The 14,813-nt window shown below is 37.1% G+C and overlaps 1 protein-coding gene across 1 annotated transcript in view; it reads right to left on the reverse strand.

Annotated features, from left to right (window-relative positions):
• The window catches only part of mRpS14 (mitochondrial ribosomal protein S14), a 71,084-nt gene that overhangs the window by 50,731 nt on the left and 5,540 nt on the right, over nucleotides 1–14,813 (reverse strand). Inside the window, exon 2 of the mRNA XM_083129779.1 lies at nucleotides 11,922–12,062. Coding sequence (XP_082985905.1) covers nucleotides 11,922–12,062 — 141 coding nt within the window. The remainder of the gene's footprint in view (nucleotides 1–11,921; nucleotides 12,063–14,813) is intronic.

The following is a 14,813-nucleotide window of genomic DNA, read 5'->3' on the forward strand; positions in this document are numbered from 1 at the left end:
CCAGGTTAGGACTCGAATCCGGGAAATTGGGAGGTGAAATGAAAAGATGACTATTTAACGCACTCGGGCACCGACCAGGAGAACTAATAAAATGTTTCGTGGGAAGAACATAACGATACATCCAAGGTTTGAACCTGGGATCTGTAGTTTCACAGCACGTTATGTTGTCCACTCCGCCAGTTGTGTGGCAGAAATACAAGAAAAAAGGCTTTAGGAAATTTACTAGGTGGTTGTCTTGGTAGGAACTGAAACCAGTTTTTCCACTTTTTACGTTAATCGCGACGCTGAGGATAATTACCCACAAGAAGAAAGAACTTATGGCATGGAACCATTGCCATGACCAGGTTTCTTTTAGGGGATGGGGGATTCGTAAATCTGGAACAAAGAGAAAATCCGAAATGCTGCTCGGGTATTAGACACCAACACTATGGTAGTATTGCAGCTACTCATACGATTATCGAGTTGCAATATTATGCTCCACAGTAACAGCAAAAAATATTTGACTTGTTTATAAGTCGACTTTATGCACAGAAAGGATACTCGGGACTGGACCTGTAGTTTAAAGTGAGATCCGAACCACTATGTACCTCTACTGGGTACAGAAAAAAATGAACTCGCCGATATACCCCCACTCTACCGCCACGACAAACACAAACAATCTGAAACACAGTCTCTTACATAAAAAGGCTGTCACGCGGTGCTTACTGTTCATATTCAATTCTCAGAAGTATTCGAATAGTACTGGATTCTGAAAATTAAAAATGTTTCCAAATCTTCTCTAATTTTCTTTTACCAGTACCACTGAATAGCCATAATTCTATGTTTAGAAAATAATATATTTATAAATTCAATCATATATATTAATGTGTGTTAACAAAAAGAAGGGCATTTTTTGCATCATGACAGCAGTTCAGAAAAGTCTGGACAGGGATTAAAAAGAATGGACTGTCCTCCCTCCCAAAATGGGGATGTCTGGTATCCTGCCTCTCTATATTGGATTTGTTGTTTTAAGTCCACTTTATGCACAGTATGGCTAATCGGGACTGGACCTACAGTTTAAAGTGGGATCCGAACCACTATGTGCCTCCACCTGGAATTGAACCCGGGACCCCTTGATTACAAGGTGCCAACGCTACCACTGCGCCATCGGGGAGGTTCCTGCCTCTCTATAAAACAACCTGTTAATTTATGCTAGGACAAAATCGAAATTATTACAAAATCTGATAAATCATCAGTTAATTTTGTAGGATTTTATAGCTTCATACTAAAACATTTCATAATTTGAGGGGAGGCCATGGTTCCCTTGGGTACGCGCCTGCATGGAACAACCCTACCCATGCCAAAACTCGAACCCAGAAGGTTAGTTGCAAAATAGTTTTTACTACTTATTTGGTGTCATTTTTCTGTCTCTAGGCTAATAGTGTCGATAAGGATGAATGACGATCACATGAAATAGGTGAAGACATACCTACAAAGACATATTACCTCACATAAGTATTAAGGACATTATTAGATGGCTTTCCATCTTTGGGATGCATGGCTTTAAAATTATTGGGTGCGTGTATCTAAAATCCACGAGTCAAGGTAAAAAAGAAAAAAAACTGTCAATTGGAGTTGAAAGTGAAGGGTGTACGATAACTTGCACGGAAAGAACAAATAGCACATTCAAAATCTATAAAAATACTAAAACATAACCAGTCATGTAGCAGTGGTCAAAATGGTCGACCATCCGGGATCTCATGCAGGTAGGGGCCTCGTGTCCCAGTGCTTTGGCAAAGTTTCTTCAACTTGGGAATTCTACACTAGCTTCCAGTGTTTTCTGCACCCTGTACTAAAAAAAGGTAAAGTGCTCCCCTGTGCTTAGCACCACTCCATGAAGGCGTATAGGGGGTGTGGGGGTAACGCCCCACACTTTCTTGATCCGGTCGTGAGTGGGGGTGATGTAATCAGCATCACACCCCTGACCGCCTTTACCCCCCAGGGTTTCCTCCAGGTACCCATGTTATTCGACGCTAGGTGGGCGCCGGTGCCGCTTCCAACGTTAGAAAAGTTCCTGGATTTGAATCGGCCGGGGATAGAACCCAGAACCTTTAGCATGGTAGTCAAACGTGTTACCGACTGAGCCACTGCGGTTTTGGTTTTATTAATTGTAAATGTAGCCACAACCAACCATTCAAAGTAAATACTTAAATTTCTTGGAAGAATCTGACTGTACATGGGGAACCGAAATTTGTTCCTTGTGTGCAGGCACTTGACGATTTTGTAACGCCATTGCGCAAAATATTTAACAATATTACAAGAACATTTCAGACATATAGAACAACATGAGATTCACAATTATCATATAAGTCCTGAAATTCAAAATTAACTGGTACAAAGTCAACATGGCTACATTGAAAAAAAAAAGAGGTCAAATTAGCTGTATACCAAGTGATTGTACTAAAGATTCCACACATGTGGAGCAAATGACTATCGTTTTAAGATTTGTTGACATTGAAACCGATTGTGTGGAAGAGCTAGTTGCTAGGTATTTGGGCACCCTAGGTAAGATTGGGGTTTAGCACCCCCTGCCCCCACTCTACCAAGCACTGATATTTCATGTATGAGTCATTCCATGCCAAATCAACACAGATATGTGCAATTTCCAACCTGACCATCTCAGATTTTCATGAAATTTGGGGAGTTGAAACTATGAATGGAACTTAGTAACTATGAAAATTTTTAGTTTCGTGCATTTTGTAATTGTTAAATTATTCAAGGTCAAAGTTAGCAGAAATTGCCCTTTTTGAGCCTGCTTAGCTATACTAAATCTGATGTACCTACGCCCCTATTTTGCCTAGGAAGCTCAAATAAAGCTTATTGTACAGGGAATTGAACAAGCTTTCCAGTGACATATAACAAGACTACCTTTGGATAAAAATGTAATTTTGTCACGTGACCTTGACCTTTGACCTTGAATATCTCAAAACATGTCATCACCAAAAATCGTTAAAAAAATATATTTGGTCCCTCATACCATACTCTAAAACATATCAAAAAATCATTCTGGGACTGCAATGGGATCAGAAGATACAAAATAATATGTGTAACTATGTGACTGATAAAAGCCCCTTTATATGAACTATGACGAGTCAAATGTCCCTTAACACCCCCTACAAAGTGTAAAGGAGTTATCCTGTATATAATTGGTTATGAAAGAATTAGGTTAGGCAAAGGGAGATCTCTAGCCGTGTGTGTCAAGCGCAAATCCGGCATATTGTTGACCGCCATACTGAATTCAACGCAAACATTTCAAAGGAAAAGGGGTGATGTGATATATCAAATCAGGCTAGAATTTCACGAGAAATGAAGTGACGAAGGTATTTCCAACGTATCTGTAGCCAGCAAAAAGGTTATACGCATATCTTTCACTTACAATATATGCACATTATAATGTTGTCAATGTTCCTGTGAGCACACTCGTTGACGTCTCTCACACTCACATAGAACTTTTGGCAATGTAGCAGGTGCAACAACATCGCAAGCAGCAACTATGCCTTCTCTCAGATGGTCAATATCATGGACTTTTAGTGCATGCACCATTCTCTTCAAATGTTTCTGAAGGTAAACGTCCTCCTAAGATGTTAGATTTGTGGAATGTGCAGGCCTTTTAATAGACCCCTGTCTGCCCATCAATCTACCTAGAACTTTATCATGAAGAAATTGCCACAATATCCACATAGTGTGATCACACTCTGTCCTGTATCAAAACTCTGGAAAAGTGCCATATCCCGTAAGCATGTATGAAAAACCTGTTTACTTAACAAATCCAAGAAGCGATCGCCATTTAAGGTTGCGTTGTTGAATATGGACCAACCATTCCAGTTCTCCATACACTATGCCACATCATTAGCTTACCAGCAACAACCATTCGGCTGGGCAAATCACATGTATTGCATATTATTTTTATTAACTTTACCGTGAACATAAAAATTAGCCTCGCACTGAAGAATTTTTCATTCCAAAGGAAGTTTCACGTAATTGTTTGAGATACTTTTCCAATATTCTTCACAATTCAACTATTTGGTGAATGTCGCTGATTAAAATCATATGCAATGGTGCGTATACTTTCTTTCTCTCCCAAGATGTCAGCATGATCTCGATGAGTTCCTAACATGTTGTTAGGAGCATTCCAATGCTTTGTTTTTAACATCTCGAAAAGGAGAAAATGGTTACAAGAATGCAGTAATAACTTTTTGCTGGTTAAATATATGTTGGATAAACCTTCGTCACTTCATTTCTCGTGAAATTCTAGCCTGATTTGATGTATCACATCACCCCTTTTCCTTTGAAATTTTTGCGTTGAATTCAATATGGCGGTCAACAATATGCCGGACCTGCGCTTGACACACACGGCTAGAGATCTCCCTTTGCCTAACCTAATTCTTTCATAACCAATTATATACAGGATAACTCCTTTACACTTTGTAGGGGCTTTTATCAGTCACATAGTTACACATATTATTTTGTATCTTCTGATCCCATTGCAGTCCCAGAATGATTTTTTGATATGTTTTATAGTATGGAATGAGGGACCAAATATATTTTTTTCACGACTTTTGGTGATGACATGTTTTGAGATATTCAAGGTCAAAAGTCAAGGTCACGTGACAAAATTATATTTTTATCCAAAGGTAGGCTTGTTATATATCACTGGAAAGCTTGTTCAATTCCGTGTACAATAAGCTTTATTTGAGCTTCCTAGGCAAAATAGGGGCGTATGTACATCAGATTTAGTATAGCTAAGCGGGCTCAAAAAGGGCAATTTCTGCTAACTTTGACCTTGAATAATTTAACAATTACAAGACGCACGAAACTAAAAATTTTCATAGTTACTAAGTTCCATTCATAGTTTCAACTCCCCCAATTTCATGAAAATCGGAGATGGTCAGGTTGTGGGCTGTGTTGATTTCATATGGAATGACTCGTATGTCCTTCGATATTTTCTTCTTATGCCATGGTTTGTGATATTTACAAATTTTGAAATGAGGAAGCAAAAAGAAAAACTCTTTAAAAATAATGCACGCATTTTTAATGATTCATAGTTTGCATTTGTGATATTTTAAATTTTTTTTTAGCATATTTAAGGATAGTTCAGTTATGTCTTAGTGACTGAAGAACATCTTTAAAAACATAGCTACTATTACTACTACTTTAGTTAAGAAAATTCCAGCAGTGTGTTACAAGAATTTTCCTCTGCCAAGTATAAATGTCTCTGTCGCATATTATTAAATAACATTCTCGCCAGTAATTTATTATAATTATTATTAACATTTAAATATGAAGATATCCCCTTGAAGATTTTCTATTGATTCACATTGAGATTTCAAATTTAGAGAATGGATGGGGGCTTCGCATTCTAATCTCGCACAGGGCCTCATGATATGTTGCTACGCCACTGAACATAACATCAGAGGCTCTATAAAACCCCATACTCCTGAAAATCTAGTCCCAGGTTTGATACCTGGTGAAGGCATATGGCACAGTGGTTTGGATCACACTTTAAACTGTTGGCCAAGTCCCAATTAGCCTTACTGTGCATAAAGTGGACTTACAACACCAATTCAAACAACCAATCCTGAAAATCTAAAAATGTAAACTATTTGTTTGTAAATGTTAAAAAATGTTGAGTAGCAACATTCATATCAACTATTGTGAAAATTATGTTATGTGCGGGGTTCGAAAAATCCAGGTCACCATGGTGACTGAAAATTTCAGCCTGGCGACTATGATGTTTTGCTGTTATATTGGCGATTTTTTTAAATAAATGTTGATCTAACCTACGACTAAAGTGGCTTAAATTTGATCCCAGTGTTGGTGTTGCAAGATGTGAAGCATGTGCTTCATTTCCCGCCATATCAGACGGAAATTCAAAAGACGTGAAAGGGTCTACTGGTCTAATTCAAGTTGTAAACTTTCAAAAAACATGAAAAATCTTTTCTTCATAAAAAGTGCCTTGCTGCAAACAGGGCAGTAACTTCGCCCCTTTGGCAGCATATGTGAAGAAAATGGACGAAAAGATGTTTGCACACCTCAAAAGTGATTTTGTAGCCTACTATGTACAATAATAATAATAATAATAAGCCATTCTCTGATTTTCAGTTTCTCTATTTTGTCGTGGTTACTTCTGTACACTGCAGTGGTATTATCTCTGTGTAAGCCACGTGTTAACGTACAAACAAAATTGTCTTCTTTTTATAAATAGACTGTGACAAGTGTTTCGAGTGACCAGCATTATACGTACTAACACAGCATAGTGATAAGGCAAGCAATTTGGAGGCATGGGAATCCAACATTTTCACTGCTTCATTAGACAATGACCATCCATGTGTCCCATGCCTGCCACCAATGTGCTACGCCATCATTTCTCAACCTATGGATCCTAAGGGGGCATTTGGTGGGTCGCAAAGTCAGGTTCGAAAATGTATTTGATGTGTCTTAAAAACATATTATATTTAAATTACTAAAATATGTTGTTTTAAGCATTTTATTTCAACCTGTGTTGTACGTAGTCTAAACTTACATTTCTATTATTCACCGGGATGCATTGGCTGCTAAATTATGCTGAATGGTTTCAAAACTGTTTTCAACCTTGGGTTTAAAATCGTAAACTTTATAAAAGCTCGTCCGTTGCATTCAAGACTTTTTCTGTGCTGTAAGATGAAATGGGCAGTGAACATAAGCAGCTTCTGCTTCTGAGACTTAACATGCACAGAGATTTACGACTAAGTTAACCACCATTGAAACCAACATACTCCAGCTTATTCGGAAAAGGCAGCCCCAACCGTCACATTAGTTCGGGATTTCAAAAAATGTTTTCAATTTCAGCATGCGTGTTTAGTTAGATGTTAGACTAGAGTGAATTAGTATTTTAAATTACATATTTACTTTTCTAGAATGAAGTATGTGTAATTTGTCTAAGCAAGCTTAAAAGAGGGATTCTTAAAGTGTTGGATGGTAGCAAAAATATGATTATAAACTGGGAGCACACCACTACAAGTAATTCTGTCAGCACCTATGCTTACGAAGTGTAATATCCTTCAAGGTGGGTCCTGGACTGAAAAAGGTTGAGAACTACTGTGCTAAGTGAGTCAAGGCACTGTATTCATTTTCAATGGCGTGTCTCAATTTTCACCTTGCATTCGGCATTCTTCCGTTTGGAATTTATGGCAATTAAACATGTGTTACAATTATTTTAAAATGTATAGCAAAGAGTATTGAAAAAAATATGTAAAGAGTTGCTTTCCTTTTCTAATCTCACTTTCTTGAATGTATTGAAAGTAAGGGTGGAGCCGGAAAAAAAATTGACACACATCTATGACAAGAATTCCATGAAATTTCAGACTGGCTTTGCTAGTCTGAGGTAGTGAATATTTTTTTTACTATTGGACATCATTATTATTCTACATTTAAAAAAAAAAAAAAAACAGTGTGTGGAATTATCAAGGGTATGCAGATTTGACAGTGAAAAAAAAGTGAGTCTGAAGTAAATCTTTCCAGTTTCTTTAAATTGAACAGAGCTATTGCCACTCCAACAAGAACTAATGTTCCTTTAGATACACAAGGGAAAAAGAAAAAAACAGCTAAATATTGAAGGGGTTCAGCAAAACAAGAACTGCCATTCCAAGACAATGAGGAAAATGCATAAATAAGGACAATTATATGGAATTCCTTATTCAGGGCAGTCACCTAGGACCAAAATTAAGAGTATAATTCCCGGTTTTAAAGGCGAACTTTCCAATAATTCAAGCAGATGTTTTCTCTATTTCAACCTTACATATTAATGTCTCTCAACATCCCCACACAAATATCTTCATAATATAAAGGGTCTATGTGATTCCAACATCCAAAAATTCTGATTCAATTAAACGGTATACGTAATATAATTAAAATATTTAATTTAAGGTGCTGAGTTTCTTATTTACAATCAGACATGCAACAACGAATTTTTGTCTGGGCAGGCAGGGAGAAAGTGCCAGGATAAACGTACAAATAATAATAGTGTTAATAATAATGTTATTATTATTGATTTGTTTTATTCTACTTAGCTTCTTGGGGCACGTTTGGCTAATTTGCGAAGATGGGGATGAGTGATATTGTGAAGTTGATGAATGGACACTCACAAACATCCATGCCGGGATTGGAACTGAAATCAATATTGATTTAATAGGGGGCAAATAATTATAACTTTTGTGCCTCCCCGATGGTGTAGTGGTAACATCGTCGCCTTGTGATAAAGGGGTCACAGGTTTAATACCTGGTGGAGGCACATGGCACACTGGATAGGATCCCACTTTAAACTGTAGGTCCAGTCCCGATTAGCCTTTCTGTGTGTAAAGTGGACTTAAAACCACAAATCAATCAATCAATTTTACAACTTCTTTCCATTGAGATAGTTCGGTGCCCAAGGCAGACTCCCACTGCCCCTAGCTATGGTTATAAACGTGATTAAGACGAAGAAAAGAAGGAATTGCGAGCAAGAAAATTTTACGAAAATAATTTTTATTTGCATAAAATGTGAATAGGAATTGGATTAATAAAAGTTGTAACTTTTCACGTCTACGGAGAAAAATTCAAGTAGAATTCACGCATAATTCCCGGAATTCCCAGTGAGTAGCCACCCTGTTATTTCAAGTGTCAGATTTGCTTCCCCAAAATAACATTTATTGACTGTCACTTTTTTGAGGTACCTCAGCAGGAATTCAAAATGATTTAATGTTTAGGTAATTCAATTCTTCTCTAAATATTTCTGAATTTACAAGTATATTGGTTGGAGAAAATCTGAAACTTGTTCACAGAAAAGAGAGAGGAGGGGGTTAACACTTTCCATCTTTGCCAACGCCATAAGTTCAGGAAATGCCACTGGCACATTGTGTTCTTAAGATAACCCCACAATAATTTAGAAATGATTTAGTTTGCAAAAAAAAAAAAAAAAACAACTCTCAAAGCATAACTATAGTGGTTCTAACAAAGTGGCAAGCTGTACTGTCTTGCTGGAACTAAAATGCACACCCACTTCTTCCAGTAGGAATACAGAGTAATCAGTGTAATGTGCTGCAAAGCTAGAATTCCCAGGTTCAAATCCTGGGTAAGACATGAATGTATCATTCATCGGTTCTTCTTGCATCCCTATTGTAACTAATTCAAGGAGGAGGAAAGCAATGAAAAATAACTAACATAGAAAGAGAGAGAGTAGGGATACGAACTGCGTGCATATGCATCCAGAGTACCTTCAATAAACTGTAGCCCAATTTCCAGCACACCTTCCCTGCCTCTACATTTTGTGGGGGCAGATGGATTTCGATAAATGACCAAGTTTTTAGCATGCCAAAAGATAGGGCCATCCAGACTATGACCTGCAGCCGACTCCTAGTCTTCCATGGCTATTTATGTGGCCCACTTAGTATACAAAAAGCCGCTACAATTATTTTGAGGCATTAACTTTCGTGTCAATATGAGACCAAGTAGTTAGTTACTGGTCCTGCACAGAAAAATGTTTGGACATCACTTCTATAAATGGTAATCATTGGATTGTTATGACCTGGAATATCCTTGGTGGTGCATATATTGACATTTCATACCAGACATCATCCTGATATAATGTTCCATAATAATCATGCATTGCCTTATACTAAAATGAATCACAAACATCTTCTTCGGACATAAATGCACGCAGTAGTGACAACTGTTTATGCCACCCATTCCGTGCTTACCTACTGTAGAAGGTATAATTATTTGAAACATTCATAGTCTGCTAAGAACAATTCTTGCCACCTGTTGACATTACCCATAAGTATACCACCACCAATAATTGTAAACTAATAATTTTCAAATATTTACAACTTGGTTGATGCTATAATTTTAGGCTGATCATTGCCCTGGTCATATGACGGAGCAGGGGGTGGAAGAAGTGCATGAACTTTATAGGGTAGAATGCCTTTGTTGTATTTAAACCATAGCTGCAGATGACGGTACAGTAGTGTGTAGCCCCCAAGGCCGTGGATGCAACACCCCCAAACACGTTCATCATAGCCCCCCGCCCCCAATACAAACACGAATATAGTTTGCATACACACGCAGTTATTGGTTTTTGTTTGAATGTGGACAATTTGATTTCATTTTTTTAAAATTTAATTTTAAAACTGACATAATTTTACAATTATCCAGTCAGTAGTAGCGCATGAACGCATACAAGCTAAACTAATCGTGCCTGAAATCATCCAACATTAAAACTGAAAGAAAATACCAGGCATGTTTACCACTGGCCGAGATGCCAACAATTGAAAGGCATATAACATTCGGAACCTTTCATTGCATTTGAAATTAAAAGACTAAAGAAAGGAAAAGCACGGCTCACTTTCACGTTTGCTACTGGAAATAGTGTTCTTGTATTGTGGAAGTTGTTAAATCATGAAGTAAATGCTGAACGTCTAATAACCATAACTAAGAATCAATAAGAAGTCAATGAAACGAAATGATTCCCCATTTTCATTTTCGTGTGAAGATATGTAGAATTGGTAGGTAAATTATGAAATTTTGTCCCCCCCAAAAATTCCCAAGAAGCACTGTGGGCACTCCTGTTTTAGCATATGTTTTTGGCTTTTTGAGCAGGCCTTTTACACTGTTTCTGAGGGCATTTTTAGACTTTACTTAAATTCTTTAATGTGTTGTGTTTCTTGCGCAGGTCCCTTTACAACCTTGCACTTTTAACATTTCGCAAGGGGCTCTTTACAACCATGTTTTAATCTCAAGATTAGGGGATTTTTCCTTGTATACTTAGAAGGGTGTAAGATAGTCATACGTGTCGAAGCATCCAAGAAATGCTCATTCAATCATCAATCAATGAATCTAGGAGAAACACCTCATGAAAATCCTAGCCATGTTGGCATCATGCCAGAGCTTTCATCTGTGAAGGACCAGATGACACTATTGGATTGGCAACAGGGTTCAAGTGACATATCACTCAGTGGTGGCAAAGCACAGTTGTGCCTAATAACATGTAAACGTACAGTGACTGTATTATGGTCACTACCATGAAGAATGAACTTTTGTAGGTCTAAAAAGAAAATTTAGAAAAACTTCTAACATTGTCTACAAGGCTCCATAATTTTTTTTTCGTTAAAAAAAGAGTATTTCTTGAAAACACTTATTCTGCAAATGGACAAAATGAGGCATGATTTATAATTATAGTATTAGTTTCGGAGATATTAAATTTCATTCACAACAGTAGTCAATTTCAAATTCCATACTGAAAACAGTCCCAGCATTGAGGTGAAAACTTGAAAATGTAATGCAACACCATACTTCAAAGATTTTATTTTACATTGTGTCCTGCTTAGGTCTCCTAGCAAGGGTAGATACTACAGCGATCCATCCTATTACTCTAACCAACTCTATTCCATTCCTTTACCTGTTTACTGTGTAAACATATAAATTTCCCAATTGTCCCTATCCTGGGAAAGATCAATTCAATCATGACAATTCACGCCAATTTCTATCAGGTCAATCTCATCATTGTCATTCTTTGTCTCAACTTTTCTTTAGTTACTCTGCCATCAATTTTTTTTTTCAAGCAGTATTCTTTAAACAATCCCTTGTGTGGAATACGGCCTACTCACCAAAGTTTTCTTGATTTAATTATGTTTAATAACATCATGAAGTGAATGCAGGGTGTAAATAGAAATTATTAATATGAATATAGAATGAGCACAACCATCAATTATACCATCAGAGGTCCAGAGCTCAAAGAGGGTGTTCCTTTCTGTTTGTGACTACATCACTTTCACTTTCAGCATTCATCCTCACTGTCACAAAGGGGGTGTATACATGATATACAATAAGAATGAGAGAAAATATGCTAATATGAAAAAGGGGTTACTTACCCTAATTTCTGCTGGAAGTATGTCATTTTTACGAATAGAATTCACTCTCAGTCTTTCCATTGCATACTCTTTCACAGCTTTCCGTCTTTTCACATCTTTCACCATTCGCCAATCTGCATATTTTGTACGAACTTGTTGCACCTTTATAAAGAAAGACAAATGAAGCATGGAGTTCAACTCAATAGGATTTTTCATGAACAACAAATTAAGGTTAGAAGTGTGTAGTGGACAAACAACTTTTCTTCGTAACCTTTTGCTAGTTCAGACTTTGTTTTGACACTACCAGTCCTTGAAAAACATAATATTTTATCCTGTGTGTATGTAGTCATGCACTATGGATTCATTGTTCCCATTGACATATTTTTCCTGCCAGGATACATACTAAAGATGTCAGAACTGTATGCAAATGGGCGCATGATGGCAGAGAAGCCAACAGGATGACAACTCTGAAATTAACCCTTTCGCTCAATTCATGCATTGTTACTTATCGTTAGGGATCGGAAGCTGATGACAAGTCATCTTTTTTTCTGAGCCTTGAAAACAATGCTAAACTAAATATCAGTCTGTTTCCCTTTAGTTAGAACCAGGAAACATAATTTTCATTTTTAAGTATTTTTTGCTTTTTTAGGCTTTCTTCTTCTCCCTTGTGAATTTTAAAATGCACATGCTAGCATAACTTATACATTTAATACTGACATGGTCATTTTAGCAAGTTCGGCACTAATAAAAATATGGTCAGTGGAAAAGTACAATATTATTTTAACTGAAATGTTTGGCAATGCATTAAATAATTAATTGTAGTAAGTTATTTTGTGTGAAGCCTAATTTGAGGTTCCCTTGGTGGCCTCTATTATCGATTTAATCTGTGGTTTTAAAGTAAAATTAGTGACAATATTTCTTAACAAATATAATCTGATGAACACAAATCATAACCATATTTACAGATGCTGGCCGACTACTGTATTCTGGTAGATACACTCTGAAAGAAGATGAATGACTCATACAGAAAAACCTTGCAGCATATTTTATGTAACCTTGGAGGGGGGGGGGGAGGCATTAGCAATTAATTGCTTTTATCCCTTTGCTTCAGTAGTTTAAACTACCAAACAAAGAGTTTTATCAGATTAGTTTCATTTCCAGAGGGAAGTTCTTTTAGGTCATTCTTAAAGAATTTTAAGATCATTCTGTAGGTCATCAACTTCCGAGCCCTACTTATTGTATTAGATATTTGGCAGTGACATGCGGTGACGTCGACACTTGGTGTAGCAGTCAGTGGCGTGCTCAAGGGGGTGGGGTTGGTGTGGATCACACCCCTATTCCTAAAAAGAAGAATGTCAATAACAGGAAAAGATTGCAAAATGATGAACGAGAACTAAAAAAAGGTACACGCCATGGGTTTTCTTTGTGTGCGTCCCTTCATCAATTTTATTGAATCATCTTTGCGATTAGCCAAAAGTGGCGGGAAAGCGAAGTAAAATAAACCAAATGAAACAATCAATCAATGATTTGATCTCATTTTTGTTACTTAGCGTCGCTTTTTTGTCACATTTGGTTAATTGCGAAGATGATACAATAAAATTAATGAAGGGACAAACACAAAGAACACCATGCCCAGGTAGGGGTTCAAACTCTGAACTCCTGGTATCGTAGCACGCTGTGATAACCACTCCCCCACGGTTGGTTGATTTGGTGTTTTAAGTACATTTTATGCACAGAAACAAAACAGGTAACAAAACACACTTTTTTGTAGTTCCTTCAATAATATTCATTTGGCTTTTTGAGTTCTGAGATACATTTTTCATTCCAAATTATTTCAATATTCACTGTAGAGTACAACACATAGGACAAGAATGCGCACTCATCACGGGTTCGAATCCTGGCCTGGATTGTTCATATAAGGTCCCTTCATCAATTTCATCATATCATCACTCATCCTGATTTTCCCGATAACCAAATGTGGCAGAAAAGTGAAATAAAATAAACCAAACCAACAACAGTATACACAAATAAATACATCCGTATTTATGACTGTTAGACTCCAAGAGTAGTATATTTAAATAAAACACTACTAAAACAGAAGCGAGAGAGATCCCGAGCACATATTTGTAATTTAATCATTATATATTCCATACTTGAAAAAATAAAAAATAAAGCATAATATTATTGTCTGCACATAACACGTTCCCATTTCATAAATAATAAAACTACATCCCATATTATACATACATATTGTACAACGTGTAAAAGGTTGTGTAAATACAGAGAACATAAGTACTGCAGAAAATTTTGCCCTGAGTTCTTTAGAGGATTTACAAAAAAAAATCTATGAGAAACCAATCCCCTATCTGTCCTATAGGAGATAGACTAGGGGACTTGAAAGCCTGGGCTTTCAACCATTGCAGCGGGGGGGGGGGGGGGGGGCGAGGAGACAAGGGAGGTAGAGATAAAAATCTTCATTTTTCCTTCGGGTGGACGTTTCTACCTGGAAACTGGTCAGGCGGAAGAAGAGCGAGTTAGGGTATCCAGCCAGCTTTGCCCGCGGATCACACCGATGGACGAGAAGCGCTTGGAAAAGAAAGTGTTGCATATGAACTGTGGCTTTTACAAGACAATAAATATTATGATTTGAATATAATTCGAAATGTGATATTGATTGATCTATCTCTGCTAGACTAGCTGCTACTCAGTGCACGTCACTGATATTTGGTAACAGTTCGATCTCGGCCAAACACATTTCCTCATTTTTACAGAAGAAACTACTTACGGAAATGAGTTTCTGTAGCATTTTGAAAGTTCGTGGAGGTATTTTCTTTCATCGTGGAATCTATTTCACCGGGAACTCATGTATTTTTTAAGAAAAATATCTCTCAATTTCAGCACGAACCCTTTTTT

This window comes from Lepisma saccharinum, chromosome 10 (genome assembly GCF_977018435.1).
Source record: "Lepisma saccharinum chromosome 10, izLepSacc3.1, whole genome shotgun sequence".
NCBI classification, from domain to species: domain Eukaryota; kingdom Metazoa; phylum Arthropoda; class Insecta; order Zygentoma; family Lepismatidae; genus Lepisma; species Lepisma saccharinum.